Raw genomic sequence first — 19845 nt, 5'->3', positions numbered from 1 at the left:
GTGTGTGTGTGTGTGTGTGTGATGGGTTTGCGTGACTGAGAGAAACACATCATGGAGTGTCTCTTGTGAATGACTCTCTCAGATTGTGTGTCAGACTCATGCAGGTCACATCACAGTCAGAGTCACTTTATTGTCTTCTCTCTGTTGTGTTGAAGAAAATCTTGTGAAATATTATTATAATTTAAAACAGCGGTTTTCTATGTGAATATATTGTAAAATGTAACTGATTGCTGTGATCAAGGCTGAATTTTTCTTCAGTGTCGCATGATCTTCAGAAATCATTCTAATATGCTGATTTGCTGCTCAAGAAACATTTCTGATTATTATCAATGTTGAAAACAGTCGTGCTGCACGATATTTTTGTGGAAACCGTGATATATTTTATTTTTCAGGAAAGTTAGAAAGAACAGCATTTATTTGAAACAGAAATCTTTTAAACATTATAAATGTCTTTACTGTCACTTTTGATCAGTTTAATATGCCAATAGCTTGGTTTCCATCCAAAGTTGCGAATTTAACTTGCGCGCAAAATCGGAATGTCGCATTAAACATTTGCGAATAAGCACCGTTTCCATCCAACGAGTCAAAGAGACCAAAATCGTCACTTCCTGATAAACTGGCACTAAGAAAAATGGGAGAAACCACTGGATACAATAATTTACAATTATACAATTATACAGAAATACTTAGATGACAGACTTTGCTCGGGCATTTCAGAAAGACCATAACAACATTTCAGATGCTGTGCAACGAGATCGGTCCGCTGGTTAGTCAGGTAAGGCCGTCCCTTAGCGCAAATCAATGACATTTTTGATGCGCGTGGAGGACTTTATTCGGCAAATGCATTTCCATCTCCCATTATTCATATTAACTCTTTTTCACACAAGACAAAAACCACCTCAAGCGAGCATAAAAACCTTTGCAAATTAAGGATTTTTTTTTTTTCGAAATTTGGTGTTTCCATCACTCGTTTCTCATGCGATACTTAAATGCGGGTGATGAAAAACAGGGTGATGGAAACATAGCTGTTGATGAATAGAAGTGTTAATTTAAAAAATAAAATGTTACTGGCCTCAAACTTGTAGTTTATCAGTTTAATCTCAAAGTGGTTAATTGTTTTATCACTGCATTGATCTGTGTCTGTAGAGAGTGTTTCTGTGAAGGAGGATGGAGGCGTTTCTCCCGATCTGGAGCGCCTCCTGCTGTCTGGTGATCTGTACTGCAGAGTGTTTTCCTCTCACGCTCTGTCCGGCGTCACAGCGCCACCTAGAGACCTGGGCTCTCTGCTGCAGCTCCTCAGCCGGTACGACCTGATCCCGCTCCACACGGAGCAGCAGAAGCCGGTCGATGAGACGCAGCTGAGCCAGAAACCCATTAACATGGTGAGTGAATAATACACAGACTCACTGCTCTAATGCATGCAGCTGATTTGATTGGCTGACAGGCGTATCTCTCTTCTCTGATTGGTCACAGGGGGCCCATCTGGCCGTGATTGATTCTCTGATGTCACTGAGTGCAATGGAAACCGTGGGTCAGGTTAAGATGACGAAGGAGACGGATCAGTTTGGGTCCAGCAGGAGCTGGGAGAACTCACTGCTCTTCTGGATCAACAAGGTTCATTCCTGATCCTCAATCTAGAGCCAGATCTAGATCTCAGCAGAACCGCTAGGCCAAAAGTCAGAAGTCAAGTCAGCTTTATTTCTACAGTGCTTTATACTATTTCTTTCAAAGCAGCTTCATAGTTAAAAACAGGAAAATAACAGAATCAATGATGCAAACATCATCAAATATGAGACTAATTCAAATTCTGCAGTAAAGCAGCTCTAACAACACAATAGTGTCATTATTCAGCTCATTTCAGTTTGTTTTGTTCTCATCTGCTAGTGTCAGCACCATCAAATCAATGATTCTACCAAATATTAAGTGTCTTTCGAAGAAGTGGAGTGAAACCGGATTTAACTGCTGTGTGAACACAGTGAAGGGATCTGGAATCAGTTTTTAAAACGAATATGAAATAAACTGGTCAAGTTCAGATCTGGATGTGTTGCACTGCATGATCCTGAAGTCGTCTGAGGTTTATTTCTTGCGCAGGTGAATCAGAAGTTGCGAGAAAGCGCTAATGTTGAGGATAATCCGAAGTCAAACCCCTGCACGGACCTGCAGCCGACTCAGCCATCTGTGAGTGAACAGACACTCTCTCACACACACGCACGCACGCACGCACACACACACACACACACACACACACACACTCTCTCACTCACTCACTCACACACACACACACACACACACTCTCTCACTCACTCACTCACACACACACACACACACACACTCTCTCACTCACTCACTCACACACACACACACACACACACTCTCTCACTCACTCACTCACACACACACACACACACACACTCTCTCACTCACTCACTCACACACACACACACACACACACTCTCTCACTCACTCACTCACACACACACACACACACACACTCTCTCACTCACTCACTCACACACACACACACACACACACTCTCTCACTCACTCACTCACACACACACACACACACACACTCTCTCACTCACTCACTCACACACACACACACACACACACTCTCTCACTCACTCACTCACACACACACACACACACACACACTCTCTCTCTCACACACACATACTCTGTTACTAATGCTGACACTAACGCTCATCTCTCTCCTTTCAGTGCCCACAGCGCTGGTACTGGAAACTGGTCCCAGTGAGTATTACAGTTAATAACACACACATCAGCCTGAGTTTCAGTTACTGACGGGACTCACTGGCTTCTCATGATTAATAAGACGTCCTCATTGCATATGTGATCGTGTATGACACGGATCATGGATACAAACCAGAGTTTGAGCCTTTTATCAAGAGTGTCTGTATGCCCACGTCCCCGACAGAAGTGCCTTATTCTGATTGATTCACGTGTTTTGATTGGGGTTGGTATGATTTTGTGATGTTTTTGAAAATCTGTTCTGATCACCAAGGCTGCATTTATTTGATCAAAAATACATAAATACTGAAATATTTTTAACATTTAAAATAACGGCTTTCTATGTGAATATGTGTTAAAACGTACTTGATTTCTGTGATCAAAGCATCATTGCTCCAGTCTTCAGTGTCACATGATCTTCAGAAATCATTCTAATATGCTGATTTGCTGCTCGAGAAACATTTCTGATTATTATCAATGTTGAAAACAGTTGTGCTGCTGACATTTTTGTGGAAACCGTGATACATTTTATTTTTCAGGATTCACAGATGAATAGAAAAGTCAAAAGAACAGCATTTATTTGAAACAATAAATGTCTTCACTATCACTTTTGATCAATTTAATGCATCCTTGCGTCAGTTTCTTTAAAAAAATACTACTGACCCCAAACTTTTGGACGTTAGTGTATATTTACCAATATTTGGCCTTTCTCCTCTGTCTCAGAACACACAATGTACCCTTTGACCTCTTCCGTTGAATGACATGTGCGCTGATATCGGTCCAGCCAATAGGAATCAGGGGGTGGGGATCAAGCAGTGTCTCCGCCCCCTGTTACTTCTGTTTGTCATGTGACTGTGTGTGAATCTGGTTGCCGTAGCGACGACCCCTGGGCATTTACCCGTGTGCTCTCTCTGCCATACTGCACCCAGCATGCCATCGCATTTTGTTTGAAGGAGTCGGGGAATAAGCCTCCTGTGGTAACGTATCCGCCCGCCTCCTGTCTCCATCACACACACACACACACACACACACACACACACACCTCAGCATGACGTCATCACTGTCCTGTGTTTGATTTCACTCCTGTCACAGATCTCTGCAGGAAACACATGGTTCTTGTAGTGTATTCTAGGTTGCAGATCACTTTATAATTCAGGTTTTCTTCCAGTTTAACACAAATGCTTTCACTTTCTTTGGTTTGTTTCTCACCGTCACCTGCTGTATTTCCATTGCTGGACTCTGGATGGCGCTCCACCTCACTGAAGCCAACATTTCAGCCTCACATATTCACACACTCACTCATGTGTATCAGTGTTTTGTTCTTCCCCGTCACCCTTCACCTGTCCTGCTGTCGTCTGTGTGTGAGTGAATCTCATGAAACCATGAACATTTTCCATATTTCCTCCCAAATCCAAAAAATAAGAAACTAAATTTTAAATAAATATAGCCTACTTTTAGCATTTAAATTTGCACAATGAAGTTATGATGATATTTAACCCCCATAAACCCATTACTGTGAAATAGTGCAATTACAAAACAGTGGCATGCATGAGCTGCGTTTGTTGTACAACCTATAATTTGCACTGATTTTAATCAAATGTTATTGTAATTCCATAGTTTATAGTGCTTTATTTCAGTAATGAGAACCACTATTGAGAATTATGCAGATTGAAAACATGAATTTTTTTAGGCATAACGAATGTTTGCATTTACAGTAAAGAGAACTTGTGGGAAAAAATTTTAAAGTTAGACTTTGTAAAAATGTAAAAAACGTAGTTCTAAATATAGGCTTAATTATCTTTATGTACAGTGCAATTTTTTTTTTATTTCTTTTGATTCTGGGGTGAAAAGTGAGCCAGACATGTTTTCATGAGATTATGAGTGTGTGTTTGTATTGTACGCACTGGCTGGTTTGTGCTGGTTTTGCTGTGTGTGTGTGTGTGTGTGTGTGTGTGTGTGTGTGTGAGTGTGTGTGTGTGTGTGTGAGTGTGTGTTGAGCGGATCTGAACAGCTCTCTGAGAGCGACTTCTCCTGCACGCTGACATTCACTCAGTGATCAGTCACTGAAGGACTGTGATGAGTTTGATGCGCATTCACTGATAGTGCTGAAATGGACAGTGAATGAATCTGATTCTGTGAGTCAGACTGAACAAAAGTGAATCTGATTCACTTGAAAGAAGACTGTGTTTTTGTTGCTATTTCCCTCCCTGGTTTTCTTTGACAGTATTTCTTTTTAAATAAATATATTTTAAATGATCTTTCTTCTGGACACTTCTGAACAGTTTTCCTGCTGTCTGTGTGTCTGCCTATCTCAGATCCGTTACAGGAAAGATAAGGTTCAGTCTAAACAGACTCCAGTGTTTGTGGTGGTTTCTGGAGTAAAGGATCTGTCTAATGGCTGCGCCATCGCTGCTGCGATTCACTTCTACTGTCCTCAGATTCTGCCCCTGGAGGGTAAAACACACGTTTATCTGGCTGTTTACAGACAAACAGAAACCTTAAAAGAAAACTACCCACTACTCATCTCACTTTCTGTCTGTAGATGTGTGTTTGAAGGACACCATGTCCGTGGCAGACAGTATGTACAATCTCCAGCTGATCAGAGAGTTTTGTGAAAGTCACCTAAAGAGCTGCTGCCCCCTACAGCTGGAAGATTTACTCTATGCCCCGCCCACTTTACAGGTGAGATATGCCCCACCCACTTTGCAGGTGCATTATGCCCTGCCCACTTTACAGGTAAGTGATGTCCCACCCATTTTAGAAGTGAGATGGGCATGCAGCATAGTGTTTATTGAGAATCATGAAATGTATAATATTATGATAAATATGTAAGCATTTTGTCTTTTGACCCCAAAAGATGAACATTATGTGCTTCCTTTCGGAGCTGTTCGCCACGTTCGAAGTGCAGAAACCAGACTTTGTCAAACCCAAACACACACTGGACCTAACAGGTGGAAATAAACATACATAAACATATGAGTGAACACAAAAACACACAGCACATTCAGATCCTAAACAAGCTCTCTGTTGTCCTACAGATGCATCAGATCTGGTCGACTGCACAAGTCCGATCAGTGGCAACAGCAACAGGTAAAGCTCTCTTTACAAAACACTAAGAAGCTGCTTTATCTTGTTAGCAGTTGAACTGCATCATGGGATTTGATATCTTTCTTCCAGTGGAACTCCATCTTTCCTTCTGAAGCAGTCGCTCCTGCCTCAGTCCTCTTCTGTGTCTGGTGAGAGCTCTCTGGGATGTGGATTCTCGTTTGTTTTGCATGTGGAGTTTGTTTTCTCAGTTTAGGCTTTGGGCTACAAGTTGTGCTTTTTTTAGAATTTGTAGTTTTATATTTGCAAATATATATCCTTTTTGGGTTTTGTATGTAACTGATCTACTATTTTCATATTTGATGTTATGTAGAAGGACGGGGCTGGACCAAAAAGCAAATTAGGTATGTCTTTGTATAATGACCTTTCAATTCAAGAAAGTACGACTAATTTCATTTTTATGATAAAAATTATGTGACTAAATAGTACTCTAAATCATTAAACATTTTTATTTATATAATTCATTCAAGCAACAGGGATCTTTTTCTGTTTCTCTGTCTCAGCCGTCCTCTCTCCGCTGTGGCCTTCAACATCCCATTCCCACTGGACAGTGATGTTGATGTTGTTATGGGCAATCCTCTCTTCCGTTCCGTCAGTACAGACAGCCTCACAATGGTAACCAACCCAGGTCCTTACACGCCCCCAGAGGATCTGAGTAAACTCATTGGTCACGCTCCTCTAGGAGAGTTACCTACCATAGAAGAAGCATTACAGATTTTTCATACTTCCCGTCCAGTAAACAATGAGCCCCGGCTGCGGCCAGAGGGAGCTCCGTCTGGCTTTTACCTCCACTCCCCTGAGGGGGGTGAAGCCAGACTGAGCAGCTCTGCTCCCTGCCGGTCGGGGATTATGTATCGACCAATTGGAGGAGGGCCTGATAGCTGTGGGAACCGCAAACGACAACCTGTTGGTTCACAAGAAAACCATGAAGGTTTAGAGTGCGACACACCTGAAGACTCTCCCAAAACCTCCTCCAGCCCAGCCAACGGGCCCAAGACTGGTCGCATGACAAACTTTGCTGAATGCAGGAAGAAGATGCCAGAATCCCCAAGTAATTCCAGGTCCCAGGAAGTGGAGTCATTGTTGAGCCCTGCAATGATGAGCCCCGTTGGGGCAGTGGAGGCGCAGGAGCTAGGTGCACGTCTGGAGGAGAAACGTAAAGCTATCGAAGCTCAAAAGAGGCGGATCGAGGCCATCTTCACCAAGCACAGGCAGAGGCTGGGCAAGACTGCCTTCCTTCAACTCCAGAAGAAACAGGGGGAAGAACTGGAAGATGAAGGACAATCCCTCACTCTGGATGAACGACTGACACGAATGGAGCAGCAGCTCCAACAAGAGGAGGACAGAGAGAAGGAGGATGAAAAAAAGAAAAAGGAGGAGGAGAAGAAAGAAAATGATGGAGAGCAGAAGATGGAGAGCACTGGTGATGTAGTAGCTCCACCTAAACTGGAGAAACAGGTTACCTTCTCTGTTGAAACGAAGAAAGAGGAGGGGAAAGAGCCACCATTGGGGGAATATAATGAGGCAGTAGCCAAGCTAACCTCCACCCTACAGTCCCTACAAAGGGACATGCAGCGCCTTACAGAACAGCAGCAAAAGCTCATGGGAAAGAAAACTCTTAGTTCTCCGAAAAACACCCCCTCAAATAAGACACCTACCTCCAGCAAGGCCTGGGTCATCCCGTCTGGTTCCAAATCCCCTGCTACACCCCCTCATCTTTCTACAGAGTCCACCCGTATAATTTCACCCTCTGGATCTCCATCACGCTCCGGACAACTTTCTGACACACCAAGATCCCCTAAAAGTTCAGCAGCATCTGCTCCACGCAAATCCCGTGGTGCTGCTTCCAAGAGCCCCAAACGGCAACGTCCCTCCCGCCCCACAGACCTCGGTTTCCAGCCTCTCACACGTGTCCTTACGCCCCCACAGAACGTGGACACGCTTCCCCATCTGCGGAGAGTCTCTCCAAGCCAGTGCCAGGTGCAGACCTGCTCCTCGCTGCGATTCGGTGGTCCATGCACGCCCCAGGACTCTCCACCGCAACCTGCTCCGCTTCAAGAGAGCACCTCAGAATCTGGCTCCAGTGACCATCACACCCCAATCTTCAACCTGGAGCTGGAGGCTGGACCTCCTTCTGCACTCCCAGCTGAACTGTTAGGAGGTGGGAGCAGCTCAGGAGCCCCATCAGAGTGCTCATTTGAAAGCGACATGCTGCTTAGCAGCGTCCTGGTGAAAGATGAGACCGAGGGTGCAGGGACGGTGGGAGATGACACGGATCTGGAACAGGGCGCAGAAATATTCTCATCGGATTCCATGAGCGACCAGACAGAGAATGAGAGCAAGATGGGGCTCGATGTGTTCTTTAAGGTTTGTGAAGGTCTGCTTGCGCTTTGGCTAATTGTACATGTCTGAGGTGTTTGTAACGTGTGTCTTTGTGGGTGTTCAGGAGGAGGGTCTTTCGGAGGAGGAGATGGCCCAGAAAAGGGCTCTGCTGTTGGAACGACAGCAAAGACGGGCTCAAGAGATCAAGAAACGTGCAAGACATGAGCAAGACCCTGAGAACAGGTAAGAACATCTACTTGTCCAAACCCGTTCATTCAGGACCTTCATTTAGGACTCACTGATCTCTGCTTTCTCCAATAGTCCACAGGCTTCTCTGGATGACCTGCGACCTTCTCAAACTCTGCTGCTTTCACAGTCACTGCCCACTTCATACACCCCACCCCCTCCATCAAAAGCCACGCCCCCAGGAACGCCCCTGCGGCGAGGAGAGTTTACCAGGGCAGAGTATGAAAGGCGTCTGCAGCTAAAGATTATGGCTGATCTAGGGAAGGTTCTCAAACAGAAACCAGCAAAGCACAGCGGCAAAAAACAACATGCACACAAACCGCACAACAACCATGAACTTACTCACACACGCTCACCGGGGAAGAACAAAACAGGTAATCACACATCATTAGTACTTAAATTAGTACCTGAAGTGGGTAACTACTAGCGTCACCAAACAGAATTGCTATCTGGCTGTATGAGTGAAACAGCAACATTTGCTCAACCAGAATAAGTTTGGGACGGGACTGTCAACCTGTTTGTTGAGCAGTGTCAGATGGAAGTAGAGTTTGAAGCTGTTTTGTATTTTGCTCTAAAACCAGTTTTGTTCACTCACACAGTTGTCGCTAACATGAAAGTTGGCGCATCTCTATCAACTGAAAAGCCAGCGAGGTACTGTACCAGAGCTGCCATGTCTTTCTGTCTTCTGTCTTCCATACATCTTTGTCTTTACTTTGTCTAAAGCTTCCTCTCTCACTCTACATCTCAGTTGTTCAGAGTCGCCCTCAAAGGTGATGTCATCAGGGCAGTTGGCCAATCAGAATGGGGAAAAAGACTGGGAACATGCCTTCAATGCCTCCTCTCCAGCCTCACTCCCAGAATACACAGGTAAAGAGCCGGTTATTGATTTTAAGATCAATTTCCATGTTTGAAAAGAAGTTAGGGTTAGTGTGAAATTTTAGAGCTATTTAAGTCATCTGTAGTTCTGTATGTGGTCGCCAATTTGTTCTGAGTGGTTACTAGGAAGTTTTTTGTGGTGCTAGACTGTTTCTAAGGTGGTCTTGAATAGATTTTAAGGATTTCTAGGCACCTCCTAGGATGATCTGGGTAATCTTTTAGATGTTCCTGTAGGATTAATAAGGTTTTCTCAGTGGTTGCAAGGGCACTGCTTAGTAGTTGCTAAGGTGGTCTTTTGTTTGTGGGGGCATTGCTAGGTGGTTGCTAGGCTGTTGTGAATAATTGCTAGTTGGCTTATAGGATGTTCTGCGTGGTTACTGGAACTTAGCTGAGGTCTTCTGCTAGTGGGTAACTGGGCTGTTCTGAGTAACTGGCGGGCAATTTCTAGGATCTTCAGGGCGGTTGCTAGAGCGTGACTGAAGATAAGGTTTTCTGGGTGGCTGGTAATCATAATAACACCCTTCAGAGGTTTAACTGCACTGTGTAGAACAGGTAAGTAAGAATTCAGATCAAGTGGTTTGCTCTGTTTTGAAAAGATGAAGAAATAGCACCACCTGCTGGCTGTAGTCATTACCTTATTTGATCTGTGTGGCTTTCTAGTTCTCTGTTTAGTCAAAATGTTATCTTCTGTTTCAGGTCCTAAATTATTTAAGGAACCCAGTTTTAAATCAAACAAGTTCATCATTCACAACGCTCTCTCACGCTGCTGCCTTGCTGGCAAAGTCAATGAATCCCAGAAAAACAAGATCATAGAGGTGCGTCACTGTTCATCTTTCTACAAAGACATTACTCCCTTTGTGCACTTTCACTTTCTGACATTCACATTGCCTCCTGTCTCTCTAGGAGATGGAGAAGAGCTCCGCCAGTCACTTCCTGATTCTCCTGCGTGATGCCAACTGTCAGTTCCGTGCCATCTACACCCTAGACGGCCAGTCGGAGGAGCTGCATCGACTCTGCGGCGTTGGCCCGCGTGCCATTTCCTCGTCAGCTGTGGAGGCCATTTATAAATACAGCTCCGACAGGAAACAGTTCAATACGCTCCCATCTCGTACCCTGAGCATGAGCGTCGACGCTTTCACTATCCCCGCCCATCTCTGGCACACTAAGAAACATGGCACGCCCAAAAAAGTAGCAACACCCAAATAGACTCCACCTACTCAAAATAAACCACTCCTGCTGAGATGAACTGCTCCCCCTTAAATAAGCCACACCTACTGGAATAAACCCCTCCCATTTACAAACGTAGCCACACCCAAATAGACTCCACCTACTCAAAATAAACCACTCCTGCTGAGATAAACTGTTTCCACTTAAATAAGCCACACCTACCGGAATAAACCCCTCCCATTTACAAAAGTAGCCGCACCAAATAGACTCCGCCTACTCAAAATAAACCACTCCTGCAGAGATATGCTGCTCTTATTGGAATAAACCCATTTACAAAAGTAGCCACATCCAAATAGACTCCGCCCACTCAAACTAATAGGTGTGTTTGACTTGAAGCGGCGCTGCACAGACCGATCAAAGTATCGCGAGAGCGATTCAAAAGCATAAGAAGCTGTCTGCTCTCTTATCACTCTTGCGGCAATTTGATGTCATATACCAATCGGTCCGGACAGCATTGCATTAAGTCGAACACACCTAATGACTCCAGCTAAAATAAATCCCTCCTACCCACACAAGTAACCCCATCCACTCAAAATAACTACACCCTCCAAGCTAAACTATGCTGCATTCATGCCATGTCATAATTACGATAATATCGAGATGACAACACATGCCGTTCTAATCTGATCTGAATTATGCATTCAGAATTATGCATTCCTATGGAAACACTATGAACTGAGGTGGTCAGGTGGTACAGTGGTCACATGGTACATGTCGTAGCTCTTAGAAAATTCCCAGTTTACAAGTTATAATTACGAGTTCTTCGAGGACGTGAACGCTTTTTACAAGTTGGTATCACGGCACCTAAGCTACTCTCTCTGGAATAAACTCCTCCCACCAATAATAAACCCTCCTGCTCAAATCATCCAGGCCTACCCCAATAAACCCACTATAAGTGCCATTCCTCTAAACAAAAATCTTACCAGCACTAAATCCACAACACAAACTCTCTCTATAATGAAGCGAGTCGAGTTAGCTGTTTATGATCAACCAGAAGGATCTCCTCATGTTTTCTGACTCTGCATGAAGACAGACGAACCCTAAGGTTTTCACGTTACTAAAGACTGAGGAAACCACGCGTCCTGTTTGCATGTGAACGATCGGTTCAGTCCAAATATCTCTTGATGGTCACACCAACTGAGCACTTGAAGTGTTTCTCTCTGATTTTTGTGATCTATATTCTCTCCTCTTATAGATACAAACTTTTGAATCTCAAGTCTACCAGTACTGTAGTTTTAGTGAGAATCACTGCTGGGTTTCACTATCTAGTCTCTGTCTGGCTAGATGATTTTAGGAAATCTCCTGCTGCATACTCTTTCTCTCTTTTATAATATTTCATCAGCCCTTCCATTCTTCATGAACCTGTGTGGAGTAAATGACTCTCGCTTTCCTCCTGATGGATCTCCGGCCGTCCAAAGACTGAGGCATCATGTGTTCATGTGTGTGAGCAGATGTCTGGACTGTTGAACTGAGTTTGTCAGCTGAATATGGATCAGTCACGGTCATGAGAACCTGATCCTGGATCAGTATTAAAAAGCCATTGGACCTCCATCATAAGCTTCAGTGTTGGTGGCTCATGTGCTGTATGTGTGTAGACATTCCCTTCATATGTGTGTGTGTGTGTGTGTGTTTCAGGACTGATGGGTTGGGTGAGGGTGAAAGTGTAATGACCTCATAAAAGCATCATAATACTGTTTTTTGTACATGTACTATGGTAAATGAATATAAGAGACTTTCAGGATCATATATGAAGGACTCATGGCTTTAGCGTCTGATATATGTCTCATCACCGCCTCCTCCTGTGTGTGTGTGTGAGACGGGCTGCTGGGATATTTTCTAATATGAGTTTTGACATCATCCTTGTGTGTTTTTCCTGCTATATGATGATGATGATAATGACTTTGTGATGAACGTGTAGGTTAATAAAATCATTTCTAACATTTCAACTCCAAAGTCTGACAACAAATGAGTTTGTTGTGCTCAGGCAACATATACACATTTGGAGGGCCTATGTATATATTCATACAGAATTTGATGTTTGAAATGGTGTTTTTCACAAGTATTTCAAAAGGGCAAAAAGTATTTGTGCCATGCTGATGAGATCACCGATACACACGGTTCACACACACTGAGCGTTTACATAGTTTTGTTTAATCCTCACAGCAATGATTAATTTGCCTGTTTAATGTGCAGATGGTGAAGAGAGAGCTGATGAGAAACACAGAAGATCCTGCAGCATTTGTGCCTGAGGCTCCTGTGAGCGTGAGACTCTCAGACATCAAGAGATACTATTTCAGCTCCTGAACGATGAGGTTTTTTATTAAAAAATAAAAGTACATCTGGTTGAAGTTCTTCAAAAACCAACATAAAGTGTGCTGCACAGTCACTACCTGACTGAACTGCACAAATACAACTCACTGCATGACACAGCGTGGCTTTACCCAAGAAAACATCAGGTTTGCACTGCATTAGTGCTTTTAATGTATATCTCGTGTAGTTTTGTGTTTCTAACTGTAACAAGCTCAGATGAGCATTAAGTAAACCTGAATTACGCTCTTACTCAGAGATGTTTCCTCACTTTTCTCATGGTTCTTCATCAAAGTACTTTTTTGAATATTTGCATGTCATTATGTCTGGAAACGGTTCTGTCCCCGGGGCTGTACGCTCTCGCTCAGGGGCCCGTCACTGTGTGACTGACGCACATGAAGACCGATTATAAAACACGCCGTCTCCAGCGTCTTGCACTACTCTACACCAGCGCCTCTGCTGACATCGTCTCCACTCACCGTCTCACGTCTCTCCACTCTTGACATGGCGTTCAGATCTCAGCGTTTCTCTGGCAGGTCTTTCTCCGCGGCCAGCAGCCGTTCGATGGCTCCCGGCAGCTTCTCCAGCTTTGGAAGTCAGTCGATGATGGCTGGAGGTCTGCAGAGCGGCGCCGGCTTGGGCTTCGGATCTGGAGCCAGTTTGGGCTTTGGGTCTGGTTATGGCGCGGGTGGAGGTTCTCTCTCGGGTAGTTTGAGGACGGTTGGAGGCTCTCTCTCGAGCGCAGGAGGTGGAGGCTCCGTCGGGGCGAGTTTCAGGGCGGGCACAGGGTCTTTCGCAGAAGCCATGTCCAACGTCATCAACGAGAAACAGCAGATGCAGGTTCTGAACGACCGTCTCGCGACCTACCTGGAGAAGGTGAAGCGCCTGGAGACCACGAACCACGAGCTCAATGAGAAGCTCCGTGCGTTCACCGTCAACAGAGTCCAGAGCAGCTTCAACCTGGAGCCCTACGAGATCCAGATAAAGCCACTGCGCGAGAAGGTGCCCAGATTTTCTGCATGCGTTTCAGTGTTCAATTTTACAAATACTTCATTGGCATCATTGTTTTTACATATGATATTGTCATATGCATATAGTGTTATAGCTACTCAAAACAATGACAAGAAAAGGAGATATACAGTATGTCAATAGCAAATAACAATAAAACCGTATTAATGTGCTACGCATCTGACATGATCTGTTTTCTCTTTCTCCAGCTTCTGCTTCTCATGCAGGACCACACACGCATCGCTTTAGCCGTAGACAACGCCAAACTGGCCGCTGATGATTTCAGAATGAAGTAAGTTTGATTCACATCAGTTTCTGACTGGATGAGCCACATTCAAAGCTTTAATTAATCACTGTAAAACATGGTTAAATGCCCATCCTCACCGACAACTTTAACTATAAGGATATAACTATATTAGCGTCCACACCATGTGTGATAACTATAACTATATTAGCATCCACACCGTTTAGTCAAAATGTTATCTTCTGTTTCAGGTCCTAAATTATTTAAGGAACCCAGTTTTAAATCAAACAAGTTCATCATTCACAACGCTCTCTCACGCTGCTGCCTTGCTGGCAAAGTCAATGAATCCCAGAAAAACAAGATCATAGAGGTGCGTCACTGTTCATCTTTCTACAAAGACATTACTCCCTTTGTGCACTTTCACTTTCTGACATTCACATTGCCTCCTGTCTCTCTAGGAGATGGAGAAGAGCTCCGCCAGTCACTTCCTGATTCTCCTGCGTGATGCCAACTGTCAGTTCCGTGCCATCTACACCCTAGACGGCCAGTCGGAGGAGCTGCATCGACTCTGCGGCGTTGGCCCGCGTGCCATTTCCTCGTCAGCTGTGGAGGCCATTTATAAATACAGCTCCGACAGGAAACAGTTCAATACGCTCCCATCTCGTACCCTGAGCATGAGCGTCGACGCTTTCACTATCCCCGCCCATCTCTGGCACACTAAGAAACATGGCACGCCCAAAAAAGTAGCAACACCCAAATAGACTCCACCTACTCAAAATAAACCACTCCTGCTGAGATAAACTGTTTCCACTTAAATAAGCCACACCTACCGGAATAAACCCCTCCCATTTACAAAAGTAGCCGCACCAAATAGACTCCGCCTACTCAAAATAAACCACTCCTGCAGAGATATGCTGCTCTTATTGGAATAAACCCATTTACAAAAGTAGCCACATCCAAATAGACTCCGCCCACTCAAACTAATAGGTGTGTTTGACTTGAAGCGGCGCTGCACAGACCGATCAAAGTATCGCGAGAGCGATTCAAAAGCATAAGAAGCTGTCTGCTCTCTTATCACTCTTGCGGCAATTTGATGTCATATACCAATCGGTCCGGACAGCATTGCATTAAGTCGAACACACCTAATGACTCCAGCTAAAATAAATCCCTCCTACCCACACAAGTAACCCCATCCACTCAAAATAACTACACCCTCCAAGCTAAACTATGCTGCATTCATGCCATGTCATAATTACGATAATATCGAGATGACAACACATGCCGTTCTAATCTGATCTGAATTATGCATTCAGAATTATGCATTCCTATGGAAACACTATGAACTGAGGTGGTCAGGTGGTACAGTGGTCACATGGTACATGTCGTAGCTCTTAGAAAATTCCCAGTTTACAAGTTATAATTACGAGTTCTTCGAGGACGTGAACGCTTTTTACAAGTTGGTATCACGGCACCTAAGCTACTCTCTCTGGAATAAACTCCTCCCACCAATAATAAACCCTCCTGCTCAAATCATCCAGGCCTACCCCAATAAACCCACTATAAGTGCCATTCCTCTAAACAAAAATCTTACCAGCACTAAATCCACAACACAAACTCTCTCTATAATGAAGCGAGTCGAGTTAGCTGTTTATGATCAACCAGAAGGATCTCCTCATGTTTTCTGACTCTGCATGAAGACAGACGAACCCTAAGGTTTTCACGTTACTAAAGACTGAGGAAACCACGCGTCCTGTTTGCATGTGAACGATCGGTTCAGTCCAAATATCTCTTGATGGTCACACCAACTGAGCACTTGAAGTGTTTCTCTCTGATTTTTGTGATCTATATTCTCTCCTCTTATAGATACAAACTTTTGAATCTCAAGTCTACCAGTACTGTAGTTTTAGTGAGAATCACTGCTGGGTTTCACTATCTAGTCTCTGTCTGGCTAGATGATTTTAGGAAATCTCCTGCTGCATACTCTTTCTCTCTTTTATAATATTTCATCAGCCCTTCCATTCTTCATGAACCTGTGTGGAGTAAATGACTCTCGCTTTCCTCCTGATGGATCTCCGGCCGTCCAAAGACTGAGGCATCATGTGTTCATGTGTGTGAGCAGATGTCTGGACTGTTGAACTGAGTTTGTCAGCTGAATATGGATCAGTCACGGTCATGAGAACCTGATCCTGGATCAGTATTAAAAAGCCATTGGACCTCCATCATAAGCTTCAGTGTTGGTGGCTCATGTGCTGTATGTGTGTAGACATTCCCTTCATATGTGTGTGTGTGTGTGTGTGTTTCAGGACTGATGGGTTGGGTGAGGGTGAAAGTGTAATGACCTCATAAAAGCATCATAATACTGTTTTTTGTACATGTACTATGGTAAATGAATATAAGAGACTTTCAGGATCATATATGAAGGACTCATGGCTTTAGCGTCTGATATATGTCTCATCACCGCCTCCTCCTGTGTGTGTGTGTGAGACGGGCTGCTGGGATATTTTCTAATATGAGTTTTGACATCATCCTTGTGTGTTTTTCCTGCTATATGATGATGATGATAATGACTTTGTGATGAACGTGTAGGTTAATAAAATCATTTCTAACATTTCAACTCCAAAGTCTGACAACAAATGAGTTTGTTGTGCTCAGGCAACATATACACATTTGGAGGGCCTATGTATATATTCATACAGAATTTGATGTTTGAAATGGTGTTTTTCACAAGTATTTCAAAAGGGCAAAAAGTATTTGTGCCATGCTGATGAGATCACCGATACACACGGTTCACACACACTGAGCGTTTACATAGTTTTGTTTAATCCTCACAGCAATGATTAATTTGCCTGTTTAATGTGCAGATGGTGAAGAGAGAGCTGATGAGAAACACAGAAGATCCTGCAGCATTTGTGCCTGAGGCTCCTGTGAGCGTGAGACTCTCAGACATCAAGAGATACTATTTCAGCTCCTGAACGATGAGGTTTTTTATTAAAAAATAAAAGTACATCTGGTTGAAGTTCTTCAAAAACCAACATAAAGTGTGCTGCACAGTCACTACCTGACTGAACTGCACAAATACAACTCACTGCATGACACAGCGTGGCTTTACCCAAGAAAACATCAGGTTTGCACTGCATTAGTGCTTTTAATGTATATCTCGTGTAGTTTTGTGTTTCTAACTGTAACAAGCTCAGATGAGCATTAAGTAAACCTGAATTACGCTCTTACTCAGAGATGTTTCCTCACTTTTCTCATGGTTCTTCATCAAAGTACTTTTTTGAATATTTACATGTCATTATGTCTGGAAACGGTTCTGTCCCCGGGGCTGTACGCTCTCGCTCAGGGGCCCGTCACTGTGTGACTGACGCACATGAAGACCGATTATAAAACACGCCGTCTCCAGCGTCTTGCACTACTCTACACCAGCGCCTCTGCTGACATCGTCTCCACTCACCGTCTCACGTCTCTCCACTCTTGACATGGCGTTCAGATCTCAGCGTTTCTCTGGCAGGTCTTTCTCCGCGGCCAGCAGCCGTTCGATGGCTCCCGGCAGCTTCTCCAGCTTTGGAAGTCAGTCGATGATGGCTGGAGGTCTGCAGAGCGGCGCCGGCTTGGGCTTCGGATCTGGAGCCAGTTTGGGCTTTGGGTCTGGTTATGGCGCGGGTGGAGGTTCTCTCTCGGGTAGTTTGAGGACGGTTGGAGGCTCTCTCTCGAGCGCAGGAGGTGGAGGCTCCGTCGGGGCGAGTTTCAGGGCGGGCACAGGGTCTTTCGCAGAAGCCATGTCCAACGTCATCAACGAGAAACAGCAGATGCAGGTTCTGAACGACCGTCTCGCGACCTACCTGGAGAAGGTGAAGCGCCTGGAGACCACGAACCACGAGCTCAATGAGAAGCTCCGTGCGTTCACCGTCAACAGAGTCCAGAGCAGCTTCAACCTGGAGCCCTACGAGATCCAGATAAAGCCACTGCGCGAGAAGGTGCCCAGATTTTCTGCATGCGTTTCAGTGTTCAATTTTACAAATACTTCATTGGCATCATTGTTTTTACATATGATATTGTCATATGCATATAGTGTTATAGCTACTCAAAACAATGACAAGAAAAGGAGATATACAGTATGTCAATAGCAAATAACAATAAAACCGTATTAATGTGCTACGCATCTGACATGATCTGTTTTCTCTTTCTCCAGCTTCTGCTTCTCATGCAGGACCACACACGCATCGCTTTAGCCGTAGACAACGCCAAACTGGCCGCTGATGATTTCAGAATGAAGTAAGTTTGATTCACATCAGTTTCTGACTGGATGAGCCACATTCAAAGCTTTAATTAATCACTGTAAAACATGGTTAAATGCCCATCCTCACCGACAACTTTAACTATAAGGATATAACTATATTAGCGTCCACACCATGTGCGATAACTATAACTATATTATCGTCCACACCATGAGTGATGATTATAACTATAACTATATTCGCGTCCACACCATGTGCGATAACTATATTAGCATCCACACCATGAACAATAACTATAACTATATTAGCATCCACACCATGAGTGATGACTATAACGATAACTATATTCGCGTCCACACCATGAACAATAACTATAACTATATTAGCATCCACACCATGAGTGATGACTATAACGATAACTATATTCGCGTCCACACCATGAACAATAACTATAACTATAACTATATTCGCGTCCACACCATGAGTGATGACTATAACGATAACTATATTCGCGTCCACACCATGAACAATAACTATAACTATAACTATATTCGCGTCCACACCATGAGTGATGACTATAACGATAACTATATTCGCGTCCACACCATGAACAATAACTATAACTATAACTATATTCGCGTCCACACCATGAGTGATGACTATAACGATAACTATATTCGCGTCCACACCATGAACAATAACTATAACTATAACTATATTCGCGTCCACACCATGAGTGATGACTATAACTATAACTATTTTCACGTCCACACCATGAACAATAACTATAACTATATTCGCGTCCACACCATGAGTGATGACTATAACGATAACTATATTCGCGTCCACACCATGTGCGATAACTATATTAGCATCCACACCATGAACAATAACTATAACTATATTAGCATCCACACCATGAGTGATGACTATAACGATAACTATATTCGCGTCCACACCATGTGCGATAACTATATTAGCATCCACACCATGAACAATAACTATAACTATATTAGCATCCACACCATGAGTGATGACTATAACGATAACTATATTCGCGTCCACACCATGTGCGATAACTATATTAGCATCCACACCATGAACAATAACTATAACTATATTAGCATCCACACCATGAGTGATGACTATAACGATAACTATATTCGCGTCCACACCATGTGCGATAACTATATTAGCATCCACACCATGAACAATAACTATAACTATATTAGCATCCACACCATGAGTGATGACTATAACGATAACTATATTCGCGTCCACACCATGTGCGATAACTATATTAGCATCCACACCATGAACAATAACTATAACTATATTAGCATCCACACCATGAGTGATGACTATAACGATAACTATATTCGCGTCCACACCATGTGCGATAACTATATTAGCATCCACACCATGAACAATAACTATAACTATATTAGCATCCACACCATGAGTGATGACTATAACGATAACTATATTCGCGTCCACACCATGTGCGATAACTATATTAGCA

General features: G+C 43.7%; 3 protein-coding genes across 8 annotated transcripts in view; all 3 read left to right on the top strand.

The window, feature by feature from the left end:
* LOC107685037 (calmodulin-regulated spectrin-associated protein 3) overlaps positions 1 to 10701 on the top strand; it is a 15464-nt gene extending 4763 nt beyond the window's left edge. The window contains exons 2-20 of one of the 5 annotated variants that reach the window (XM_016481460.1): positions 1147 to 1382; positions 1474 to 1614; positions 2092 to 2178; positions 2721 to 2753; positions 3680 to 3727; positions 5066 to 5204; positions 5293 to 5459; positions 5608 to 5701; positions 5789 to 5840; positions 5928 to 5986; positions 6169 to 6199; positions 6359 to 8222; positions 8302 to 8420; positions 8499 to 8797; positions 9023 to 9074; positions 9172 to 9290; positions 9996 to 10114; positions 10203 to 10540; positions 10655 to 10701. In XM_016481460.1, the coding sequence (XP_016336946.1) occupies positions 1147 to 1382; positions 1474 to 1614; positions 2092 to 2178; positions 2721 to 2753; positions 3680 to 3727; positions 5066 to 5204; positions 5293 to 5459; positions 5608 to 5701; positions 5789 to 5840; positions 5928 to 5986; positions 6169 to 6199; positions 6359 to 8222; positions 8302 to 8420; positions 8499 to 8797; positions 9023 to 9074; positions 9172 to 9290; positions 9996 to 10114; positions 10203 to 10505 (3962 nt within the window). In that variant the 3' untranslated portion in view covers positions 10506 to 10540; positions 10655 to 10701. Of the gene's footprint in view, positions 1 to 1146; positions 1383 to 1473; positions 1615 to 2091; positions 2179 to 2720; positions 2754 to 3679; positions 3728 to 5065; positions 5205 to 5292; positions 5460 to 5607; positions 5702 to 5788; positions 5841 to 5927; positions 5987 to 6168; positions 6200 to 6358; positions 8223 to 8301; positions 8421 to 8498; positions 8798 to 9022; positions 9075 to 9171; positions 9291 to 9995; positions 10115 to 10202 lie in introns of all 5 variants that reach the window. The other 4 variants (XM_016481461.1, XM_016481459.1, XM_016481463.1 and 1 more) reach the window with 4 other exon arrangements.
* Positions 10702 to 13263: 2562 nt separating this feature from the next.
* LOC107685033 (keratin, type I cytoskeletal 47 kDa) overlaps positions 13264 to 19845 on the top strand; it is an 18700-nt gene continuing 12118 nt past the window's right edge. Inside the window, exons 1-3 of one of the 2 annotated variants that reach the window (XM_016481454.1) lie at positions 13264 to 13507; positions 17687 to 18062; positions 18278 to 18360. In XM_016481454.1, the coding sequence (XP_016336940.1) occupies positions 13338 to 13507; positions 17687 to 18062; positions 18278 to 18360 (629 nt within the window). In that variant the 5' untranslated portion in view covers positions 13264 to 13337. Of the gene's footprint in view, positions 13508 to 17469; positions 18063 to 18277; positions 18361 to 19845 lie in introns of those variants that run through there. The other variant, XM_016481455.1, reaches the window with a different exon arrangement.
* Positions 18632 to 19845, top strand: part of LOC107685035 (probable serine/threonine-protein kinase fhkB) — a 2103-nt gene continuing 889 nt past the window's right edge. Inside the window, exon 1 of the mRNA XM_016481458.1 lies at positions 18632 to 18660. Coding sequence (XP_016336944.1) covers positions 18642 to 18660 — 19 coding nt within the window. The 5' untranslated portion in view covers positions 18632 to 18641. The remainder of the gene's footprint in view (positions 18661 to 19845) is intronic.

Source organism: Sinocyclocheilus anshuiensis, unplaced genomic scaffold, assembly GCF_001515605.1.
Source record: "Sinocyclocheilus anshuiensis isolate Anshui unplaced genomic scaffold, SAMN03320099.WGS_v1.1 scaffold565, whole genome shotgun sequence".
NCBI lineage: Eukaryota > Metazoa > Chordata > Actinopteri > Cypriniformes > Cyprinidae > Sinocyclocheilus > Sinocyclocheilus anshuiensis.
Note: the sequence above shows the minus strand (reverse complement) of the source record. Positions and strands in the feature narration are given on the sequence as shown.